Genomic DNA, 23,797 nt, shown 5'->3' with positions numbered 1-23,797 from the left:
TCACCCTCAGTGTGCAGAAGCCGCGCCTGGAGGTGGTAAATGAGTGAAATGAACCAACACCTGCCAACTCACCCTGTCTGGCCCCACGAAACCCTAGCTCTGTATTAGTGATAAGTGACATGCTGGGCAGAAATGTCATGGTGTCCTCAGGCCCCACGACGTCCAGATCACAATCGGAAGGGGAGAAAAAGCTGGTCAGGGTCACTGCAGCTCCTTCCTACAGAGTCACAGTGGGGAGCTGGCAGCAGCCGGAGTACCCTGGATGGGGGGGGCGGGGGGGGCGGGGTGGTGTTGTCTGGTCATTGATTAGACCATGTTTTACAGGTAAGTGAGCATTTGTGTCCTTCCCAACAGCGACACTGGTCACCCGTAGTCGTGACTGCAGTGAGAATACATTACCGCACCGAGTGGGAATAACTCATCAGTGATTAATTCTTCTTCTTCCCAACAGCTGGCTGTCCCAACTCCTTGATTAAAGAGCTCCATCACTTCAGGATTCTTGGAGAAGAGCAGGTAAGTCAGCCTCTCACAGGCTGCCCCGAGCGTCATGGAAGACAGACAGTAATGAGACCACGCAGACTCTCTGCTGGGAGGTGGGGGGTGTCTCCTGACCGCTCCCTCTCCCCACGCCTGAAATGGGGAAGGGAGCCATGCAGGCGCTGTGTGTGGGAACCTGCTTTCCCTCTCTTATCCATCAGACCCGACAGGTTATTAATTGGTACATCTGCTACCTGCCAGAGCATTTCATCTCAGGACGCGGCAGTGAGCAGGTACGGCGTAGTGGCCGATAAGCAAACAAATAAGTGCCGAGAGGAATTGTGCCTAAGGGGTCGATCGGCACAGACAGGCCGGGTTTGATGTCTCTGCGGGGACGTGCAAGCTCTCTTCGCCAGAATTTTCTATTTTGTGTGCTGTCTGTACTTCTCTGCCGCCGCGTTCTCAATGGATGCGAACATGTGACTGATATAAATGGCTGGCCCATTTAAAGCTGATTATTTAAATGCTGTGTTGTGCTCAGTGAGATATGTCAGATTCTAAATAGATGTGCTCATAATTCAGAGTGCTACATATTACCTATGTATACGTACACACACACACACACACACACACACATTTTTGACCACTTTGCAATAAATCTCTTAATCCTCATATGGAATTACAGGCTCCATATTTTTATGTCAAATCTGATGTCAAGTTATCCTTGAAATACTTATGCCCGAACTTCCCTGGCAGTCCAGTGGTTAAGACTCCACACTTCCAATGCAGGGACACAGGTTCAATCCCTGACCAGAGAACTAAGATCCCACATGCCGCACAGTGCAGCCAAAAGCTAAAAATCAAATTTTAAAAAAATAAATACTTAAGCCATATAATTTACGGGCTTCCCAGGTGGCTCAGTGGTGAAGAATCCTCCTGCCGATCAGGAGACATGGGTCTGATCCCTGGGTTGGGAAGATCCCCTGGAGAAGGAAATGGCTACCCTCTCCAGTATTCTTGCCTGGAGAATCCCACGGGCAGAGGAGCCTGGTGGGCTACAGTCCACGGGGTCGCAGAGAGCTGGACGCAACTCAGCAACTAAACAACAACAAATGTCGTGTAGTTTACAGCATGGTGGTTGACCTATTTTATACCCTCTCATTGATTTTTACTCCCAAAGGCAGCCTTTGCCCACTCTGATCGGAGAACACGTAGTCAGAGGTGTAGCAGCTCAGTGTTTTTCAACAGGTTTTTGGTTTGTGAGTTTTCGTTTGGTGTGTGTATGTCAGAAAGTGGAACCTTCCATCTCCAACGTGAGATTTCAAAAAGGGGATTAACTCGGGGAGGAAGAAAAGCCGGAATCACTTCCAGCTCCTTGAATTAACAGGTTACAATATGCCTCGTTCATGTTTTCAGACTGTGAATTTCCGGAATAACAAACAGGGATGTTTATTCAAATAGAAACAGAATCGAAGATATTGCAGTTCCAAGAGCTGATAACAGACCCCAAACATGCCTACTTATGAAAACACCATTCCCTCACAGCTATTTTCCTGTGAAAGCTGTGAGTGAGATTTCTTAAAGCAAAAATCACTGATTGTTACCCTGAGATTTCTGCTCAGATAATAGAACCTTCTCTTCTAACTTGTACCAATATTTGCAGATTGTTTCCATATTTGTTTTAGAGTCACTGGGTGATTAGTAGGGAAAGAAGCCAACTATAATCATCTCCTTAGATCTACATAACATTCAAGCCATTTTGCATTTTCCCAGGCATTTAATCAAGCCATAATCAAAGTCACTATTTCTCTGATCAGTTGTGCTAATGGCCACATACTGCATCACAGCAGTACTGACCTTTATCTCCTAAAAAGCCACAAGTCCTTCCTTCCTTTTCTCCTTTCATTCGACGGATACTTAAAAAGCACATACTCTTATGCTGTATATGATTCTTACAGGGCTAGAGAAGTGAAAAAGAGAGTCCTCTCAGGCTTACCTTCTAGTTGGGGAAAGCTGTCATGTTATATGCACACAAACGTGATCAGTATATAATATGTTAACAGAGCCGCCACGTCTCTGCGGCCGAGTTAGCACGTTCAGCTACTCACCAAAAGGTTGGTGGTTCAAACCCACCGAGGGGCATCACCTTTTGGTTGGACTTCCCTGGTGGCTCAGATGGTGAAGAACCTGCCTGCAATGCAGGAGACCCGGGTTCAATCCCTGGGTCAGAAAGATCCCCTGGAGAAGGAAATGCCTACCCACTCCAGTATTCTTACCTGGGGAATCCCATGGACAGAGGAGCCTGGTGAGCTATAGTCCATGGGGTTGCAAAGAATCAGATAAGACTGAGCAACCAACAGTTTCATATAATATGTTAGACAGTTTTCATTGCCTTGGAGGAAAAATAAAACCAAAAAGAAGGACAATGCATGCTGGGGGGAGCTGAGATTTTATACAAGGTGGTCAAGAAAAGTCTCGCTGAGGCAGGTGTTACGCACGTGAGGACCTGAAAGATGTGAAGGAAAGCTTCATGGTGAGGCCTGGAAGAGATCCCTGGTAGAGAGTAAAGGGAACACAGGAGTTCTGAAGCAACCATATCTAAGGCTTATTTTATGTAAAAAGTGTTTTAACATGTGAAATACAAGGTGTGGTCAGAATAAAGTGAGAAGACATCCAGGAAGGTGTAAACTGGGAGCTAAAGGAACACAGTGTGTCTAGGAAGAAAAATAATTATCCATGCCATGCACTTACCGGCAGGCCAAGGATGGGAAGTGAGCCCTGGAATTTGGAATTTGGAGGTCATTGTGACCTTGACCAGTGGACTGGTGAGGGTGAAAGTCTGCCTGGATTGGGTTCAGTGGAAAAGGGAGAAGAATGGGAAAGAGGGAATATAGGTCCTTTTTTTTATTTTTAAGGAATTTAGCTATAAATGAAAACAAAGAAATGAGGTAACTGGAGATAGGGAATGTGGCATCAAATTTTTTTTCTTTTTTATAGGCAAAAAAATTCCATGTTTATGTGCTGATGGGAGTGACTGCAGGGCAGCAGGGGGATAATGCAGAGGGAAGAGGAGCTTGTCAGGAGCAACGCCCTGGATTTGACAGCTCGCAGAGTGTAGGTTTGGCCAGAGCCCTAAGTGGGGACGGCTGGACCTGGTGGCAGTGGGGGCGCCGGAGACACAGGAAGGATTTTGCTGGGTGTTTCACAGGAAACAGGCATCACTTGAGAGTTAAGTGAGCGAAGAGTTTTACAGAGAGTGGAAAGGATGGTGAAAGTGTCATTTAGGAGGGTAGGGAGTGAATAAGGGTAGAAAATGGCTGAATTTGGAGTGAGATCCATCAAACTGGGGGTTTTCCTGTCACGCTGACTGGTGTGGGCACAGATACAGAAAAGGCAGAGGGTAGGGTCTAACCAGCCACCCCAGTGAAACAAAAGCAGGAGAGAGAAAATGGAAAGCAGGGCAGACATTCGGGTGTGAGTGTAGTAGCTGAGCCTGGGATTTCAGCTTGGTGAGGAGAGAAGGGGGAAAAAAGGGGGTGGGGAAAAGCAATAAGGTCTGCTGGCTACGGGTCCCGGTGGGTTCAAGGACTCTGTGGATTTGGGGTTTTGTGGAGGTGGTGTGGAGATCGGCAGTGACAAGGCCAAGGTGAGAGGCAGAGGACCCAAGGGTGGCCGAGTTAAGGGAGCGGACAAGATGACTGGAGAAGTTGAGGGCACGGACTTGGAAAGGATGGCCCATGTGGACTCTGGGACCCTCCAGAATTATCATCAGGACAGTCTTGGAGGGAGTGCTGGTGAGTCAAGAACTGGGGCTTCTAGAAATGGGTCAGGGAGGGAAAGAGAGATGGAGGGAGCTGGGGGTATCTGACTGTAAAAGAGAAACGGCAGAGCCTGATGGTTTGAAAATCACAACTGGGGGGTTTCAGACGGAGAAAGGAAAGCTGTTGTGTTTGGGGATGTTGAAAATCCATGAGGTGATGCAAAAGGGAGCAGTGGCAAAAACTTGAAGGGTGGAAGGGGAAGTAAAGTGGAAGGAAGGGCAAGTCGTATCCTGGGGCAGAAGCCAAGGTCAGTGGGGGAAGGACGTGAGAAGAACATTGAGAGAGTAGGTGGGTTGGGGTTACAGGGCAGATCCTGCTGACTCACTCTGAGTTCTCCCAGCTCCGGGGCGGGAGTTGGGGCAGCTGGGGGATATGAGAGGGAAAGGGGATGGACGGAGCCATGTGTGGGGCCAGGGGTCAGACGGGAGAACCGACCAGGGAGCCAGGAATCTCTTCAGTGAGTGATATAAGCAGGTCACTGCAGCCGGGGATATTTCTATCCTGATGGCACATGGCCAAGACCTAGTGGCCTCAGGGCAGACAGTGGCATGAGGTCTGCTGAGCAGTGGAGAATTCTAGTAACATCACCACCCCTGCCTGTGGGGCTGGGCAGCCTCACCCAGGAGCTCCTGAAACTGTCAGCCTCTCTCTGGATGCTTGACGCAACTTACGTATTACAGGACGAAATGAAATTTTTACATTGGCGTGTTACAACTTCCCTTGGACAGATCATTTATTCTCTAACTTGGCTTTTCAGTTTGTAGAAAAAGGAAAAGTAATGTTCAGTCATCTCTTAGAATTTTTGTAAGTAAATAAGATGGCAAAGTAAGTTGCAGATATTAAGTGCTACACTAAAATATTTCTGATTTAAGTAATATTTACAATCCATCAATAGACTGAACTAGCAGCATCAAAGTAGACACTAAAATCAAAGTAGCAAGGAACTACAGCCAATATCCTATTAAAAAGAAAGCATAATGGAAAAGAAAAAAATTAAAAAATAATCAATGTAATGTTCACTTAAAAGCTGATAAAACTGAGTTGATAAAACCTGTACAGATACTAGTTAATTACTGAATTCATTACTGGAAGGTAGAGATGCTCACCAGCTATCTGATTGCTTTGTATGTGGTTCCTTTTCAATTTCATTCAATAAGCACTTGATTGTTGAGATCTGAATTAAAAATAAATCATTAAACACTGTAAATCATTACCTTCTTAAAGTAAAAGTGCAATCAAAACCCCTTGGAATTTAACACAATGCGTGTACTTTAGCTTCTTGGTCCTGTCTCTGATTTGTGTTTACAATTTACATTGATAAAGCCTCTTTCAGCCCCCGACCCTCACCCACCAACTCCAAGCTACTTAGCAAAGATATTACACTGTATATAAGTAGAGTGACTCCAAAGTTCTAGATAGGCCCTAAGAAAACAGATTGTGAAAAAGTGAAAGTGTTAGTCATTCAGTCGTGTCTGACTCTTTTCGACGCCATGGACGGTAGCCCACCAGGCTCCTCTGTCCATGGGATTCCTCCAGGCAAGAATACTGGACTGGGTGGCCATTTCCTTCTCCAGGGGATCTTCCCAACCCAGGGATTGAACTCGAGTCTCCTGCATTGCAGGCAGATTCTTCACCATCTCAGCCACCGGGGAAGCCCGAAGGAAACAGATGTGATATCTATAAGTTCAGCGGGTTTGGAGAGTCTTCAGAAGCACTACCTTTCAAACATACTTCCATTCTTACCAGCTACCTCCTCTTTGAGTTTAATCGCCAGAATCTTAAGGAAATAACCTTCACCTATTCAACAAATATTTTTAATATTTTTTTTTTACTATTATTGTGCTTACGTTATGCAGTTGCTCAGATGTGTCCGACTCTTTTGCAACCCCATGGATTATTGTGCTCAGTTGAGTTCAGTTCAGTCGCTCAGTCGTGTCCGACTCTTTGCAACCACATGAATCCCAGCACGCCAGGCCTCCCTGTCCATCACCAACTCCCAGAGTTCACACAGACTCGCTTCCATCGAGTCAGTGATGCCATCCAGCCATCTCATCCTCTGTCATCCCCTTCTCCTCCTGCCCCCAATCCCTCCCAGCATCAAAGTCTTTTCCAATGAGTCAGCTCTTCTCATGAGGTAGCCAAGGTACTGGAGCTTCAGCTTTAGCATCATTCCTTCCAAAGAAATCCCAGGGTTGGTCTCCTTCAGAATGGACTGGTTGGATTTCCTTGCAGTCCAAGGGACTCTCAAGAGTCTTCTCCAACACCACAGTTCAAAAGCATCAATTCTTCGGCACTCAGCCTTCTTCACAGTCCAACTCTCACATCCATACATGACCACAGGAAAAACCATAGCCTTGACTAGACGGACCTTAGTCAGCAAAGTAATGTCTCTGCTTTTGAATATGCTATCTAGGTTGGTCATAGCTTTTCTTCCAAGGAGTAAGCGTCTTTTAATTTCATGGCTGCAGTCACCATCTGCAGTGATTTTGGAGTCCAAAAAAAACAAAGTCTGACACTGTTTCCACTGTTTCCCCATCTATTTCCCATGAAGTGATGGGACCGGTTGCCATGATCTTCGTTTTCTGAATGTTGAGCTTTAAGCCAACCTTTTCACTCTCCTTTTTTACTTTCATCAAGAGGCTTTTTAGTTCCTCTTCACTTTCTGCCATAAGGGTGGTGTCATCTGCATATCTGAGGTTATTGATATTTCTCCCAGCAATCTTGACTCCAGCTTCTTCCAGCCCAGCGTTTCTCAAGATGTACTCTGCATAGAAGTTAAATAAGCAGGGTGACAATATACAGCCTTGATGGACTCCTTTTTCTATTTGGAACCAGTCTGTTGTTCCATGTCCAGTTCTCACTGTTGCTTCCTGACCTACATACAGATTTCTCAAGAGGCAGGTCAGGTGGTCTGGTATTCCCATCTCTTTCAGAATTTTCCACAGTTTACTGTGATCCACACAGTCAAAGGCTTTGGCATAGTCAATAAAGCAGAAATAGATGGTTTTCTGGAACTCTCTTGCTTTTTCCATGATCCAGCGGATGTTGGCAATTTGATCTCTGGTTCCTCTGCCTTTTCTAAAACCAGCTTGAACATCAGGAAGTTCACGGATCACGTATTGCTGAAGCCTGGCTTGGAGAATTTTGAGCATTACTTTACTAGCGTGTGAGATGAGTGCAATTGTGTGGTAGTTTGAGCATTCTTTGGCATTGCCTTTCTTTGGGATTGGAATGAAAACTGACCTTTTCCAGTCCCGTGGCCACTGCTGAGTTTTCCACATTTGCTGTGCTAGTGTCATATAAAATGATAAACAAGGAAGTCACAGGCACAAATCATGCTAAAAGCTAAGATGTAACCTACTTTAGAAACGGAGTCAGGACCTCTGAAATGTGAAAGTTGAGAGGACACCCATGGATCGAGCTAGGGTCACTGGGCTAGGGAGAAGAGCCTTCCAAGCCAAGGAAACACATGTTCAGCAGCCCCAGAGGAGCTGGAGAGCCTGCCTTCTTCAAGCCACTAAATAAAGTCAATGTGACTGGAAAATAATGAGCAAGAGGGACAGTGATGAAAGATAAAAACAATCCAAACCATGTGAGCCATGGTTAAGAGTTTGGATTTTATTCTAAACTCAACGGAGAATCCTTGAAAGTTTAAGCAGGGGATAGAAAGTGAAAGTGAAGTCGCTCAGTTGTGTCCAACTCTTTGCGACCCCATGGACTGTAGCCTGTAGATCGAACCCAGGTCTCCTGCGTTGTAGGCAGACGCTTTACCGTCTGAGCCACCAGGGAAGGACATGTCCAGTGGGGGATGGATATGGATGTCCAGGAGATGGACATATCCATATCACAGTCTAAGAAAGTCAGTCTTGTGGCCATATGGACCTGGTCCAGATGAGGATTGGCAGAAGAAACAGAAGTGAATACTGAGAGGTAGAATTACCGGTCACGGTGCTTGAGTAGCTGTGAGTCAGGGGGATGAAGGGATCCTACAGTAATATTCACTGAGATGGGTTTGATGGCAGTAGGTAAGGATGAAAGCATGGAATCGGCGTTCAATTCAGAATATGTTAATATGTTTGATGCGCCTGAAGCATTGAGAAGGAGATAAGTCGAGATTTGGATGTATGCACTGGAGCTCAGAGGAGGAGGTCAGGGGTCAGAGACTGGTAAATTTGGAGTTGTTAGCATGTAGGTGGCATTTTACGTCCATGACAGTTGCCAGAAGGAGGTAAGAGGGGAGGGACCACGGTTGAACCCTAAGGAGCACCAGTGTTTGGAAACTTGGTAGAAGAGTAGCAGCCAGCAAAGGAGACCACACAGGAGCCTCAAGTAAAGCAGAAGAAAGCACAGAGCTGTGCCACGGTGACGGAGCCCAGAAAGGAAGTGTTGCCCAGAGGGAGATTTATGTTAATGCAAACGAGAAGCTGAATGAGAGGAAGTCGGTTGTCCTTTGCACAGGGCAACACGGAGATCACAAGTCAGTGTAATGACCGGTTTTGGTGGAGAGTTGGAGACAAGAGCCATATATTTATGGGATTAAGAGTCCACTGAAGGGAATCAACTTCTTGTAGAATTTCTGTTACGAAAAGGAAAAAAGAACTGCAGAAATAGCAGGAGGGTTCTTTAACGACTGAAGAGGCTAGAGCTTGTTTTATGCTCATTGAAATGATCCAGCAGAGATGGATTACTTGGTAATTCAAGAGCTAGATGAGCCAGCTGAAGAAAGGAAGTACTTTAGGAGATGATAAGTGTTTGGATACATGGCACAGAGAGAGGAATTGACCCTTAACAGGGAAAAAGCCACTTTCTTTGTTGTAAGAAGACAGAAAGCCACAGGTGAGTGGGGTGGGAAGGGAAAGGAGTGTTTGCTGTTGTAGTGGAAGAGGGGGGCGGGGAGAAGTTGGTGTTTGATGGCTCCATGAAAACAGACACACTTTTCGCTTCTGTATCTTCTCCACATAGAGTGTTTGACACATGGAAGATGCTTAGGAAGTATCTGCCCAGTAAATGAATACCTCATTCACAGCTTCTGTCTTCTTAATGAAATATGAAGTAAATTGTCCAGGGAGGAAATGGGCAAGTGGGGTGGGGGATGTGAGCAGTTTGGGAAGAAGCAAGAGAAGCCATGTTACTAGAGAATCATAACACAGTCACAAGGAAGTTAAAAATGCTCATTTGACATTTGTGATGAGTGATTTAAGAGACAACAAACAGTGGCCCGGGAGAAACTGTCAGGGCAGCTCATGAGAAGTCTCAGTGATGCTGAAGAATTTGAGCAGTGTCCATACTTGAGTAAGAACATCAGGAAAGGAAAGATAGGAGATGATGGTTGGAAAGAGACACAGTTGGAATTTAGGTTTCAGAGGTGGCACAAGTTCTCAGGATGACAAGGCCCAGAAAGGGACTGGAACGGTAGAAGAATTTTTTTTGAAATGTTCCAAGAAATGAGAAGGTATAAAGGAACTGAAAGAACAGGTTGATGGATGGATGGTTCGATCCCCAGAAAGAGGACAAGAATAAAGGCAGAGGTGAAAATCATGAGCTAGGAGCTAAAGTCTCCCAAGAATGAGGGACTTCTCCACCTATGACCACTACAGGCAGTGGCGGTGGGGAGAAGGTGAGGATGTGTAGTCAGACGGCATAACTTTCAAAGGAGCAGCGGGATGCGGTTTTGCAAGAGAGGAGAGTCTGACAGTTTAGGAACCTCGCTGAAGAACCAGGAGACAACCAGCTCCACCTCTGGCTTTCAGCTGTGTACACCTGAAACAAAAAGCAGCCTTCATTTTAGAGGCTTGCAAGGAGATGGGCCAGTTTCCGTTAAATTGGGAAGGAGAGAGAAATGTTTGAAAAGGCTCGTTATCTGGGAGAGCTTGTTCACTGTGGAGCAGGAATCCCAGGGGCACAGAGAGAGGTTGTAGGAGGGAGGGGAGGCTTATAGTGGAGGCTGCTGAGACCTTTATGGCAGCGAGAACAGTGGGCGATGCCCAAGTCTCAGAAGTCAGGTACGACGTGAGGCATGATGGAAGGCATAATGAGGACCTTTGGAGGGAAGGGGGTGCACAACCAGACCACCTGGCTCTCATTATCTTGCCTGGCTGTTGTTATCTCAAGTGCATCTCTTGGGCACTAAAGCAGCTTACTTAGCCTTCACTCCAAAAAAACTTGCTTGGTATCATAGACTTGTTGACACCAAGGAAAGATAAGTGTAATGCCATCTAACACAATCCAGAAAATCATAGTTTAAATTATGTGGGTCATGGAAATTCTAATCTGTTCATTAAATGTGCAGTGGAAACTAACCCATTGCATTGCCTCAAACCAAAGTGAAAGTGAAGTCGCTCAGTCGTGTCCAACTCTTTGCGACCCATGGACTGTAGCCCACCAAGCTCCTCTGTCCATGGGATTCTCCAGGCAAGAATACTGGAGTGGGTTGCCATTTCCTTCTCCAGGGGATCTTCCCGACCCAGGAATCGAACCCAGGTCTCCCACATTGCAGGCAGACGCTTTAACCTCTGCACCACCAGGGAAGCCCTTAAATACAAGAATCAAAGATTTCAAGGGAGGAAAGGAAGCCAGGTTGGAAGAAGAAGGGGGAGGAGGTGGGAAAGTTGGGGGCGAAAGGAGTGGCCTTACAGACGTCTCCTGCCACCTACAGGTACCCAGGCATTATGGGACTTTTCCCTGGGCCTCCAGAGAAGGGAGGACTGGAACTTGGCCCTACCAGAAATCAGACCAGACCAGAACCAGAATTCGAGTTCTCTGCCAAGAGGAGATGATCAGTCTCCAATCCTCAGCTCAGGCTGAGGGCCCTTCGACCAGATTCCTGCATCCAGGACCGGGGGACTAGAAAAACAGGGAAGGATAGGAAGGGTTAAGGAGAGGAAAGAGAGAGGGAAGGGGAGAAAGGTCAATAAAGTCTCTTGTTCAAACCAAAGGCTTACACAAAACTACCAGACAATGAAATGTCACTCTTCCCCTCCTCCTGGCCTCAGATTCACCTTGAAACCAGCATAGTTGCCTCCAGACTAGAGAGGGGAGAGATGTGAAAATCCTGTTTTAGAGAAAAGCAAAGCCCAGGAAGACACAGGCGGGGCAAAGGGTGCAGTGGTGAGTGCCACACCCTCTTGGGGAAGTTCCATTTCCCTGAGCATGAGGCCCTCATGTTTGGAGACTAACAGCCTGCTCAAAAGCATCTCCCAGGGGCTGTAGTAAAGGGTAAAATAATTTGTGCCCACAGACAGCCTTGCCCTCTGATGAGCGCACCATCAGAATGTGTGCTTAGCAGATCTATTTGCAGAACAGAAGCTTCCAGAAGTCTGCGAAGTCATACCCTCAGTAGAAACTTCTGCAATGAAAATGGTTTGCAGGTATCTGTTTTCAAAGCCTCACCCTTCCTGTGGGGCACGACATGGCCCACAGCTTGGACAAGGGACAAACAAGCCAATAGTTTTGACCTCCTTTCCAGAAAATCCCATGACTACTAGAAGTTGAGTTACTTTTTGGCATCATGTCATCTGAAACATCTGAAAAAGAAAAAAATATGTATTAAAAAAAAAAACTTGTAAATTGCAATCCAGGATGCAGTCTGTTTCTCTAATTATATTTCAGGTGTTGTTTGATCTGTTTTCTCCTTACATTTAGTTTCAGCCATCCTAATGATGTTTTTTTTTTCTAGGCAATGAACAAGGTCTAGCCCTTTCTCTAGCCAATTTACTACATCAGTCGATGACAGATGTCCAGGGATGAAAAGAACATTATTAGCAATAAAACTGAGACTATAAACAGCAATGTGACAGGCACCCCCAGAGAAGCTGTCACCAACTCCCCAGGGCTAACTACCTGCAAATGAAGAAAAATAAGATTAAGATTACTGAGAATTTAAGAAGCGTTTTTTTTTTTTTTTAATTCTAATACATATAGAAAATAGGGGGTTCTCTACATAGCATGGGGAAATGGATTAATCATAAATTCATGTTCCTCTATAAAATTATTTTATTTTTTTTTATCCAAAGAGGAAGCATATACCCTGCTTTTTTGTGAGTCTCTAAATGATGAAGGAATAGTGAGGTGAATTTTTTTTTAATAGAAGAGAAAAAAGGAAGGAAAATGGAGGCAGCTTGGTATCAGGAAAGGGTGGCCTTCAAGAGCCAGAGCCTCGAGTTCTGATGAGGGGTGTGGGTTTCCTGCTGGGTGAACTTCAGCGAGGGACTGAATGTCTTTATGACCCAGTGGTCTCACCTGTCACTTCCCACGATAGAGCATGAACCAAATAGGCAAAGTGTTGGTACAGTCCTTGGCATTTGGGTGTGCAAAGAGAGGCATTCTAACAGAAAAATTTATGCCTGTTAGTTGCTCAATCATGTCCGACTGTTTGCAACCCCATGGACTGTAGCTCAACCAGACTCCTCTGTCCATGGGATTTTCCAGGCAAGGACACTGGAGTGGGTTGCCATTTCCTCCCCTAGGGGATCTTCCCGACCCAGGGATCTAACCTGTGTTTCCAGTGTCTCCTACCTTGGCAGGAGGATTTTTCAACACTGAGCCACCTGGGAAGCCCACAGTCCTCGGCTCAGGGTGGTAACTCATAGAATGGTGTCTCTAGCGGGGATTTTTCACCTCCAGGGGGGCTAGGAGACAGGGCCATGGAGGGATTTCCCAGGTTCTTGTGGCCAGGACTTCACAGAGGCCAGAATTCAGCAGGGGAAAAGCTGGACAGCCCCTGTAGAGGTTGCTTTTGTAGCTGTACCTGAGTGCCCCCAAAAGGCCACTCTGGGAAATTCCACGGCCAAACAAAAACGGCCACCTCTCCTGCTCAGAAGATCTGAAAGACTGCGGCAGCTCCTGGACGGCTGACAAGCTCTGGCTCATTTTAACAGAACATTCGCCAGTTTCCCCAGATTTTAGTTTTACCTAGTATCCCTGTGCTTTTAATTTCTCTCACAAGATTTAGCTTCCCTCTCGCTGTCTTTTCTGAAGCAAGCATGGAATTTACTCCTCGTAAGGAGTAATTCCAGAGGACAGGCCTTTGAGGGGCTGTCCAGTGGAGGGGAGGGTTTAAACCCCCCATGACCTGACCCTCAGGTGACCACCTGCATGGAGCCAGTGGCCGGCAAGAGCGGGGAAGCTAACTGGCCCATGTGGGACTTGAAACCGGGGCCCTGGCTTCATTATAGAACATTCTCCTACCGAACACAACTCTTCCTGCAACAGACCACCAAAGTGCCACCTCGGTTTGATTGCCCTCTCCCCTGACTCATTATTTAGGTTCTTAAAATATGAGTTTACTGAAACGTCTATGCATTTTATACTTTAATACTTTAAAATGAGTATTTCCTGTTCTTAAGAGAACCCTTGAGCATACACATAAAGACTGAATAATTTACTCCCCAAATATATGAAATATAAACCATACCGATGAGTTGCAATATTACCTAGATAGGTCGTCTAGCAGGATGTATTTTGACTATAGTCTGATGCAATGTAGGAAGAACTTTTTTTTTTTTAATTTTTTCCTTAGGTATAGAATAGTGTAATGAGCATCTGGTGGCTCAGACAGTAAAGAATCTGCCTGTGATGCCGGAGACGCAGGCTCAGTCCCTGGGTCGAGAAGATCCCCTAGAGCAGGAAATGGCAACCCGATCCAGCATTCTTGTCTGGAAAAATCCATGGACAGAGGAGCCTGGTGGGCTATATATAGTCCATGGGGTCGCAAAGAGTCAGACACCACTGAACAGCTAACACTTTCACTTTCACAGGGAATAGTATACTTTGTTAATATTAAAATTTTCTTAATGTGTGCAAATGTTATTCTGTCAGGTTGAAATTATGTTAGGTATCTGTCTGTAGATTATCCACGTTGTGAAAGTATGTCTAGAAATGTTCAAACTTATTTAATAGCTTAAACAGCGTAAGTTGACAAATAAGTGTTACTATATACATGTACACAAGCACACACAGAGACCCTCACTGTGATTCCAAAGGCAGACTATGCAGAAGTGATTTTTAGAGAATTTGCTACTTTTGAGCTCACCGGAGAAGGGACTCCTTCATGCAGAACTAGTTCATGTTACAAATTAATCACATTCATCCAAGTTAGTTCTATTTATAAATGCTGTTCAACACTGATAAGTAAAAAAAAGCCCTAGGAAATAACACAAGTCGCATCAAAGGGTCAGTAATTGTCCTCTCCACCCTGTGCAGCCCATTCACCACTTCACTGTTCTGTGTGCTTCACACTCAGATGAGTACAAATATTCTGCTCGGTTTCGTGCTAATTTGTCACCGCTCTCCAGTAAGTATACAGTAGGTTTCCTTCCGTGCACTCTCAACTTTGTGCCAATAAGTGGTTGAAAGGAACCTGTGTAAATGTGGGTCGAGCCTTGAAAAGAACTGCACAGTGACCTCTGCTAATGACATACACAGGGCTTCCCAGAGGTGGCGCAGTGGTAAAGAACCTGCCTGCCGAGGCAGGAGACCGGGTTCAGTCCCTGGGTCCAGAAGAGCCTGGAGGAGGAAATGGCAACTGGCTCCAGTGTTCTTGCCTGGAAAGTTCCGTGGACAAAGGAGCCTGGACGGCCTACATATGATGGAGCCGCAGTCAGATTAATTGTTTCCTTCGGACATTAAACTTTCTTGAATACTAGAACACTCTTGGTCCAGGTCAAATGTTTTTCTTATAAATTTTACAATGTTGAAAAAACAATGCATTCAGTAAATATAGGTAAATTCAATGTAAATATAGTAAATTCAAACCCTGTGTGTACTTTTTAACCAGAAATTACCAGATATACAAGCTAAAATATTTGTCTTCCTTTAAAAAACGAATTGTTTGCCCAAGTGCTCCTAGAGTGTATCATAAATAGTTTGAATGAAATAAAGTCATTCTTATAAATCCCTTAGTTAATAAATGGAAAGAAGAGCATAATTTATGCATTCTGTCAGAATTTGAGACTGTGACAGATGTAGTCAGCAAGAACTGTTAAAGTGTTATTGCACTTTGTCCGTAGGTTAACTTCTTCCTAGAAAAAGTATTAGCGTAGCAGTAAAATTGCTCAACTAAATTACATAGACTGGTGATCTGTCATCAAATCAGAAAATAGCTAATTACTTAACCATTTATTTAAAATAGGAAAATAATTCACATAGGTAAAACCATCCTATCCCACTCTGTTATTAATTCCCATTGTCATTGATTATTTTATTAGAGTTCCTTAAGAATGAAGTTAAATTTCATTCATTTATTCTACAACTATTAACTGTGCAACAGCTATGGTCAAGACTATGTGATGAATTCAGGAATACAACTCCGTGAGGGAGACTGGGGGGAGTGAGGAGGGCCTACAGGAAGGTCTTAGGAGCTGGAGCACGCAGCTCCCATGACTCACAAACCACAACAGCCAAAGGCCTCCGTGAGGACACCACCCCACGCTGGGGAGAGATTCACTCAGAAAAGTAAGGGAAAAGAGAAAGTCCACTTGGAAGGAGAGGAACAGAGTTGGAGATGGCAGGAACCGAGTTTGAACACTGCCCCCAGAACTGAAGAAGAAACTCTAGAGCAATTAAGAGCTACTCGGAATCCTTCTTCCTCCTAAAACTTCAGAACTAATTTCATGTAAAGGAGGGCAACAGAAAGAAGCAATTAAAATGCCAATAGAAGATAAAAAGGTCAAATCCCACAGAGTTTCTGAGGAGGCGGAGAGGAGAACAGAACGGTGTCCTGAGAGACACGAGTGCTTAGCAACCGGTCCTGTCCACCCGTCAGGTGAAAACCAAAGTAACTACTCCAAAGGGAATTAAGTTACTAAGAAATTCAGAGGAAATGGCAACCCACTCCAGTACTCTTGCCTGGAAAATTCCATGGATGGAGTAGCCTGGTAGGCTATAGTCCATGGGGTCGCAAAGAGTCGGACACAACTGAGCAACTTCACTGGTTCACTGGTTCAGTTCAATTCAGTTGCTCAGTGGTGTCTGACTCTTTGAGACCCCATGAACTGCAGCTTGCCAGGCCTCCCTTTCCATCACTAGCTCTCGGAGTTCACTCAAACTCATGTCCATCGAGTCGATGATGCCATCCAGCCATCTCATCCTCTGTCGTCCCCTTCTCCTCCCACCTTCAATCTTTCCCAGCATCACGGTCTTTCCCAATGAGTCAGTTCTTCGCATCAGGTGGCCAAAGTATTGGAGTTTCAGCTTCAGCATCAGTCCTTTCAATGAATATTCAGGACTGATTTCCTTTAGGATGGACTGGTTGGATCTCCTTGCAGACCAAGGGGCTTTCAGGAGTCTTCTCCAACACCACAGTTCAAAAGCATCAATTCTTTGGCGCTCAGCTTTCTTCACAGTCCAACTCTCACATCCATTCATGACTACTGAAAAAACCATAGCTTTGACTAGATGGACCTTTGTTGGCAAAGTTATGTCTCTGCTTTTTAATATGCTGTCTAGGTTGGTCATAACTTTTCTTCCAAGGAGCAAGTGTCTTTTAACTTCATGGCTGCAGTCACCATCTGCAATGATTTTGGAGCCCAGAAAAATAAAGTTAGCCACTGTTTCCACTGTTTCCTATCTATTTGCCATGAAGTGATGGGACCAGATGCCATGATCTTAGTTTCTAAACGTTGACTTTTAAGCCCACTTTTTCACTCTCTTTCACTTTCATCAAGAGGCTCTTTAGTTGTTCTTTGCTTTCTGCCATAAAGGTGGTGTCATCTGCATATCTAAGCTTATTGATATTTCTCCTGGCAATCTTGATTCCAGCGTTTCTCATGATGTACTCTGCATATAAGTTAAATAAGCAGGGTGACAATATACAGCCTTGACGTACTCCTTTCCCTATTTAGGACCAGTCTATTGTTCCATGTCCAGTTCTAACTGTTGCTTCTTGACCTGCGTATAGATTTCTCAGAAGGCAGGTCAGGTGGTCTGGTATTCCTATCTCTTTAAGAATTTTCTACAGTGTGTTTGTATTAAGAAATTACACAAGTGCAGATAAATAACAGGAGATATTTTCTTAAGAGAAATAGAAAGTGAAAAGAAAGAAAATTCTTTAAAATGAAAATACAGTAAGATGAACTTTATTTGGGCTTCCCAGGTAGCTCAGTGGTAAAGAATCTGCCTGCCGATGTAGGGTATGCCAGAGATGGGGGTTCAGTCCCTCGGTGGGGAAGATCTTCAGGAGGAGGAAATGGCAACCCACTCCAGTGTTCTTGCCTGGGCAGTCCCATGGCCAGAGGAGCCTGGCGAGGCCATAGGGTTGCAGAGAATGAGACGCAACTGAGTACTTTATTTACCAACTTCTAAATCAGTTTAGAGGAGTTGAGCAACTTAGAAGTTGGATAAAGAAAATCTAATATATGTATGCTAGAAAGCCCATGAGAAAAACATCAAAGCAAGAGAATGGAGCAAATACTAAAAAATTGAATTCAATACAACTTTCCTGACATAGAATGTGTGTGAAAATTGATCAGAAAACGACCAGCACCAAGACATGTGCTGTGCTGTGCTAAGTCCTGTCAGTCAAGTCCGACTCCGTGCGACCCCGTGGCGTGCAGCCTGCCAGGCTCCTCTGTCTGTGGAATTCTCCAGGCAAGAATACTGAACTGGGATGCCAAGCCTTCCTCCAGGGGATCTTCCCAACCCAGGGACTGAACCCACTTCTTCTGTGACTCCTGCACTGCAGGCGATTTATTTACTGCTGAGCCACTGGAGAAGCCTCACCAAGACATATTCTAATAAAATTACTAGATTCTAAAGAAAAAGAAATCCTTTGGGCATCTGGGCAAAAAAGATCAATTTACTCATAAAGGAAAAAAAAAATCAAATCATCATCAGGCTTGCCCATAACACTTTACATCAGAACACAGAGTAAGATGTAAGACATTTAAGACACTTGAGGGAGGAAAAAAGGTGAACCCAGGACTCATCCAGCCAAACTCATGCTCAAGAATAAAGGCCCTGAATCATTTGTCACTGAGCAAGAATTCAGTGAATATTTTTCCAGTGACATATTCCCGAGGAATTAGAGAACAAACTTAAAACCACCAGAATTGCTGGTCAGACATTAACATGAGGCCTGGTGGTGAACATTAAGTGTGTATGTGTGTAGAGTTAATATAACATGACAGTTAGAAAGAAAGCATAGTATGAAATGGTCCTATGTTTCAACAGTGTAGATACACTATTATTGTTAGAAAAATTCAGCAGGAGAATGGGTAGAGTGCATGAAAGTATATTTGAGGTTTTTAGTAATCATATTCATGGTGATAATATTATTACTGTTCTGAAATCACGGTGTGGACAATGTAAGCTGAAGCTAATCTGCTGTTGTGAATATGATAATCCTACCATTCTCTTTCTTTTTTAAACTTTTTATTTTGTGTTGAGGTATAGCCAATTAACAATTTTGTGATGGTTTCAGGTGAACAGCAAAGGCACTCAGTCATACATATAAATATATCCATTCTCCCCAAACTCCCCTCCCATCCAGGCGGTCACGTAACATTGAGAAGAGTTCCCTGTGAGACACAATAGGTCCTTGTTCGTTATCCGTTTTAAATATAGCAGCGTGTACATGTCCATCCCAAACTCCCTAACTGTCCCTTCTGCCCGGCAACCGTGAGCTCATTCACTAAATCTGTGAGTCTCTTTCTGTTCTGTAAGTCCATTTGCATAATTTCTTGTTAGATTCCACATATAAGGGATGTCATACGATACTTCTCCCTCTCTGACTTACTTCACTCAATATGACAATTCCTAGGTCCATCCACGTTGCTGCACACGGTATTATTTCATTCTTCTTTGTGGCTGAGTAACATTCCATCATATATATGTATCACATCTCTATCATTCTCTGTGTTCTTGATAGCCAGTGGGGGGAGGGGGTGGAAAGGAAGATATAGATGTAAAATTGAAAATGTTAAGTAAAAACTCTATAGTTTGGAAATAGCTACCATTTTAGCAAATTCAAGTCTACAAAATAAAATTATTAGCTGTACTCCCCAGGCTGTACATTAGCTCCCCAGGGTGTAGCCATTTTGTAAAACTGAAATTTTGTACCCATTTTGCATAAGCCAAGACAGAAATTTTCACAGTCCAGTGGTACAGAGCTGAGCAGAGGATTCAATGAATACTTACTGGAATCATTCACAGTGATATGAGGGGATGTCATGTGCCAAAGCCAAAGGGGGGCGGAGACTTCGTCATACAAGTCTGACCAAACCCCCACCTGGCTTAAAGCCAGCATCGTGTCTGCTCTGCCCTTGCCCCTGAGTGTTAGTGCAGAAGAGCAGGCACTCTACTGACCAGCCTGCTCTAGACTCTCAGGCTCTGACCCGGGATGGGCTGCTGTTGTTCAGCCGCTAAGTCGTGTCTGACTCTTTGCGACTCCATGGACTGCAGCACCCATGGGACCAGGCTCCCATGTCCTTCACTATTTTCCAGAGTTGGCTCCAATTCACGTCCACTCAGTCAGTGATGCTATCTAACCATCTCATCCTCTGTTGCCCACTTCTCCTTTGGCCTTCAATCTTTCCCAAAGAGTCAGCTCTTTGCATCAGGTTCATCCTCAGCATCAATCCTTCCAATGAACATCCAGGGTTGATCTCCTTTAGGATTGACTGGTTTGACCTCCTTGCAGCCCAAGGGACTCTCAAGAGTCTTTTCTAGCAGCACGATTTGAAAGCATCAGTTCTTTAGTGCTCAGCTTTTCTTTAAGGTCCAACGCTCACATCATGGGCTATTAGTGCCCAGCAACAATCCTGACTATCCCTTCCTTCTCCTTTCTCATTCACACCTTTCCTTCTCCTCTCAAATTCCCCAAGCCTCCCTTGTCCAGACCTGGGGCCCAGCACGCAGGCTTCCTCCCCTCCAAGATCACCCCTCTTCTCATCTTTCAGCTCCCATTGCGTCACCTGCTCAGGGGCACCACCAAGTGCCTCCTCTTCCCGCTCACTCCCTTTGGCATACTAGCATCCTGCCATTACAGAGGTCTCCCATTTTCAGAAAACTCTTTACAGCCCCACAGCCCCTCCAGCTGCCCCCCCACCCCCCCACCCTGCCGCCATCTCTGCAGCCCTTTCGGCCAAACTCCTAGAAAGGAGTGTTCGTGCTCGCCTCTTGGCATCTGCTCCTCCCATTCTCTCTTGACTCCACCCCCACCAGGCTTTTGGCTCCATGCCTCCAATAAGTCACGGCTCCTGTCAAGATTACAATGGCATCTCCATTTCTAAGTCCAGCCAGCTTCCAGATAAAGTGGTTTATCTGCAGCCTTTTACACAGTCTGTCACGACGCACACACCCTCCTTGAAACACTGTGTTCCCCTGGTTTTCAGGTCTTGCTCATCCGTCTCATTTTCCACTTGCCTACTAGACTGCTTCATCTCAGCCTCCTTCAGTGGCTCCATCTCAGCATCCACAAAGTGCAGAGAGTCTCTTCCGGTCTTGGGGCTACTGAGATGACACAGAGTCTGACTGTCAAACCAGACGTACAAGAATCATAGATGGAGCCCAGCGTCACGCTTTACTAATAACTTTAAGGATGCTGGTAATGATGAAGCACAAACGAAATAAAGGAAGCCCACGTCATTTAACACAGCTACTGTGTTTAACAGAGCCCAGGTCCTTTCTCAGCATATTGGGACATACTCTAGGCAAGAGTCGATGCATCAGGTCTCCAGGAAGCGCACAGAATGGTCTCTCCCATAAAACCTCTCGGGTATACAAACTTCTCATCATTCACTACTTGATGAAATGTCTTCATTTACCCCTTAATAATTGCATAGCTTATGACATTTTCAGAGAGCCTTACTTTATGCATTCACGTATTCTAGTTTGTTCACTGTAAGCAAACTTAGATCAAGTGTTTCCCGCTAAATGTGTTCTATAGATGAGAACTGTTTTCTAGCTAATGCCATTGTATGTAAGTAGTATTAGCATATTTACAAGGGGACTTGACCAATCCATCTTTCTCTTTCTGATGAGGTCAGAAATATGAGAAAATGGATAGTTGCCTTGATGCTAATCCTCTCCTTTTCAGCTCTGTGCGCAGCTATGACTTCAAAACTGATGTCTACAACCTACATTTTTCTCCTAAATTCCAAAGCCATCCGTTCAGTTAGGCACCCAACATTTTGACTTAGCTGTGTCAGAAGTTAACAAACAATATGATCACAGCAGAAATAACAATTCCTTTTCTCAACTCTCTAAACACACACACACACACCTCTCTCCCATGTCCCCCCATCCCAGTAAGTCTCCCCCACGCTCCCCCGTCCTCTGTCCTTGGGGGACAAACATTACATCCTGCTTGATTCCTTTTCCTCTCATGTCACATATCCAATCCGCCTAAAAATATCTGCCATTTCTACCTTCAAAGTACATGGCAGAGCTCAACCACTGATCCATCGTCACGCCCACAGCTGCCTTCCTAGCTCAGGCCACCACCATCTCTCCATGGACCTTGCTGAAACCACCTCCGACCTGCATCTCTGCTTCCTGCCTCCATCCTTGTCCCCGAGAGTCGACGCTGAGCATATCAGCCAGATGGCTGTCTGTAAGAGATTAGTCAAATTGTGTCATCCACAGCTCCACAGTCTCCAGTGGTTCCCATATCTCTCAGAATAAAAGCCAGAATTCTTCTGGCGGCCTTTGGGGACCTATACATCCTGGACCCCCATGAACTCTCTGGCTCACCTACTATTATCTGCCCCCCACACACACCCACTCACTCCACTTCAGACACACTGGCCTCTCTGCGGGACCTCCAGCAAACTGAGCACACTGCAGCCCCTGCACCTTTATCATGCTCTGTATTCAGCCTGGAAACTCGTTTCCCCCGGGTGGCGGCACCTGGCTTGCTTTTCTAATCTCCTTCAGATGTTGGCTTAAATGAACCTTCTTTATAAGGGATTCCCTGATCACCTCTCTAAAACTGTCATTCACGTCTTCCCCCAAATCTGTCTCTGATTTTTTATTCTCCTCCCCACTTATCACCATCTGACATGCTAGACCTTTTGACCTTTCTGTATTTACTGTTCTAGTCTTTTGGATGAGAGTAAAGATGCCCTTTTGCTCAGGGCGGTATCCCAGCAGCCATGGGGGTGTCTGGCACATAGTAGGTGCTCAATAAATGTTGCACGAATTAATTCATAGTGGAGCAGATCGATCTGAATTGAGCTGAGTTTAGAGGAGCATATGATGAAATAATGCAAGGAGAACAGTAACTTAGGGCTGTGATAAGGAAGGCTTTGGACGATGGCGTGTGCTGTTTGAATCTTATTCTGCAGGCTGGAGGAATCATTAGAGTGAATTGAGCCAAGCAACAGCACAAAGAAATGAAGTCAGGGATAAAAGAAATCATACTCTAAGAATAATGTGAAAGGAAAATTTTGTTCTTGAACATGAGTCTTTCTTCCTCAAAGTGAATATGCTCATTGATATTGTGTGGGCTGCTAACAATTACCAGAAGTGGAACACTGACGCCTTTTTTCAAAATGGTTTTAAAAACCGATTGACCCCTGAATAGAGGCATGATGACATACTATCTGATGAGGTTGAGAGTGATTCCTTCTGAGTGTCCATAACTTGAAGTATGGATGCGGTCCCTAAAGTTTGATGAAAAAGTCTATTAAATGCTGTTGTTAACAGTATTAAATGAGGTAACTGGATAGCATCGCCGACTCAGTCAACGGACATGCACTTAGGCAAACTCCAGGAGATGGTAAGGGACAGGGAGGCCTGACGAGCCGCGGTCCATGGGATCACAAAGAGCCAGACGCGACTGAGCGACTGAACAGCAGCAAAGTCGTATTCCAAAAATCCGAGCTTCAAAAAAAGTTTGCTGGAGGACAGATTTCTAGAAACACAAAGAATAAATGCCTCATCTATCTCTTTTGTAAGTTGGCACTGGGAGACTTCCTCTAGGTTGGACCATACCTTATCCACCCCATCCACCCCTCCCCTGCAGTTTTTATGGAAGTGGATCGACAAGAAAACGCCCCCAAACCACCAAATATTAGCATTTCGGTAAAACGTGAGTGCCTGTACCTCTTCGTATCTGTGCTGCCTGTTTGAAAAGCTGATTTTCTTTTTGCAGTACAGTCGGTACCAGCAGTACGGGGCGGAAGAGTGCGTGCTGCAGCTAGGGGGCGTGCTCTGCCCCAGCCCGGGCTGCGGGGCGGGGCTGCTTCCAGAAGCGGGCCAGCGAAAGGTCACCTGCGAACCGGCCCACGGCCTGGGCTGCGGGGTGAGTACCAGCCACACCCCCGGTGTGGACTGTGTGTGTGTGTGTTGACTTTGGGAAATTGGTTCGGTTGCTGCTTTATTTTCATTTTCCATTTGGACTCTGATAGCTTTGACCTGATGTAAAAACTAAATAAATATATGTATATATATATATTTTTTTTTTTTTTTCAATTAACAGAATCCCATATATAATGAGGGGAGATAAGGTTTTCTGCTTTGATAGCTATCAGTGTTTAAGACGTGAAATCACTCGGTCAACC

The 23,797-nt window shown here is 45.1% G+C and overlaps 1 protein-coding gene across 2 annotated transcripts in view; it reads left to right on the top strand.

Annotated features, from left to right (window-relative positions):
• PRKN (parkin RBR E3 ubiquitin protein ligase) overlaps window positions 1-23,797 on the top strand; it is a 1,201,361-nt gene that overhangs the window by 984,312 nt on the left and 193,252 nt on the right. For both annotated transcript variants that reach the window (XM_052645487.1, XM_052645486.1), the window contains exons 8-9: window positions 452-513; window positions 23,389-23,538. In XM_052645487.1, coding sequence (XP_052501447.1) covers window positions 452-513; window positions 23,389-23,538 — 212 coding nt within the window. The remainder of the gene's footprint in view (window positions 1-451; window positions 514-23,388; window positions 23,539-23,797) is intronic.

The sequence above is a fragment of the Budorcas taxicolor genome, chromosome 9, assembly GCF_023091745.1.
Source record: "Budorcas taxicolor isolate Tak-1 chromosome 9, Takin1.1, whole genome shotgun sequence".
In the NCBI taxonomy this organism is placed as follows: Eukaryota; Metazoa; Chordata; class Mammalia; order Artiodactyla; family Bovidae; genus Budorcas; species Budorcas taxicolor.
The sequence above is the reverse complement of the archived record's forward strand: the minus strand, read 5'-3'. Positions and strand labels throughout refer to the sequence as shown.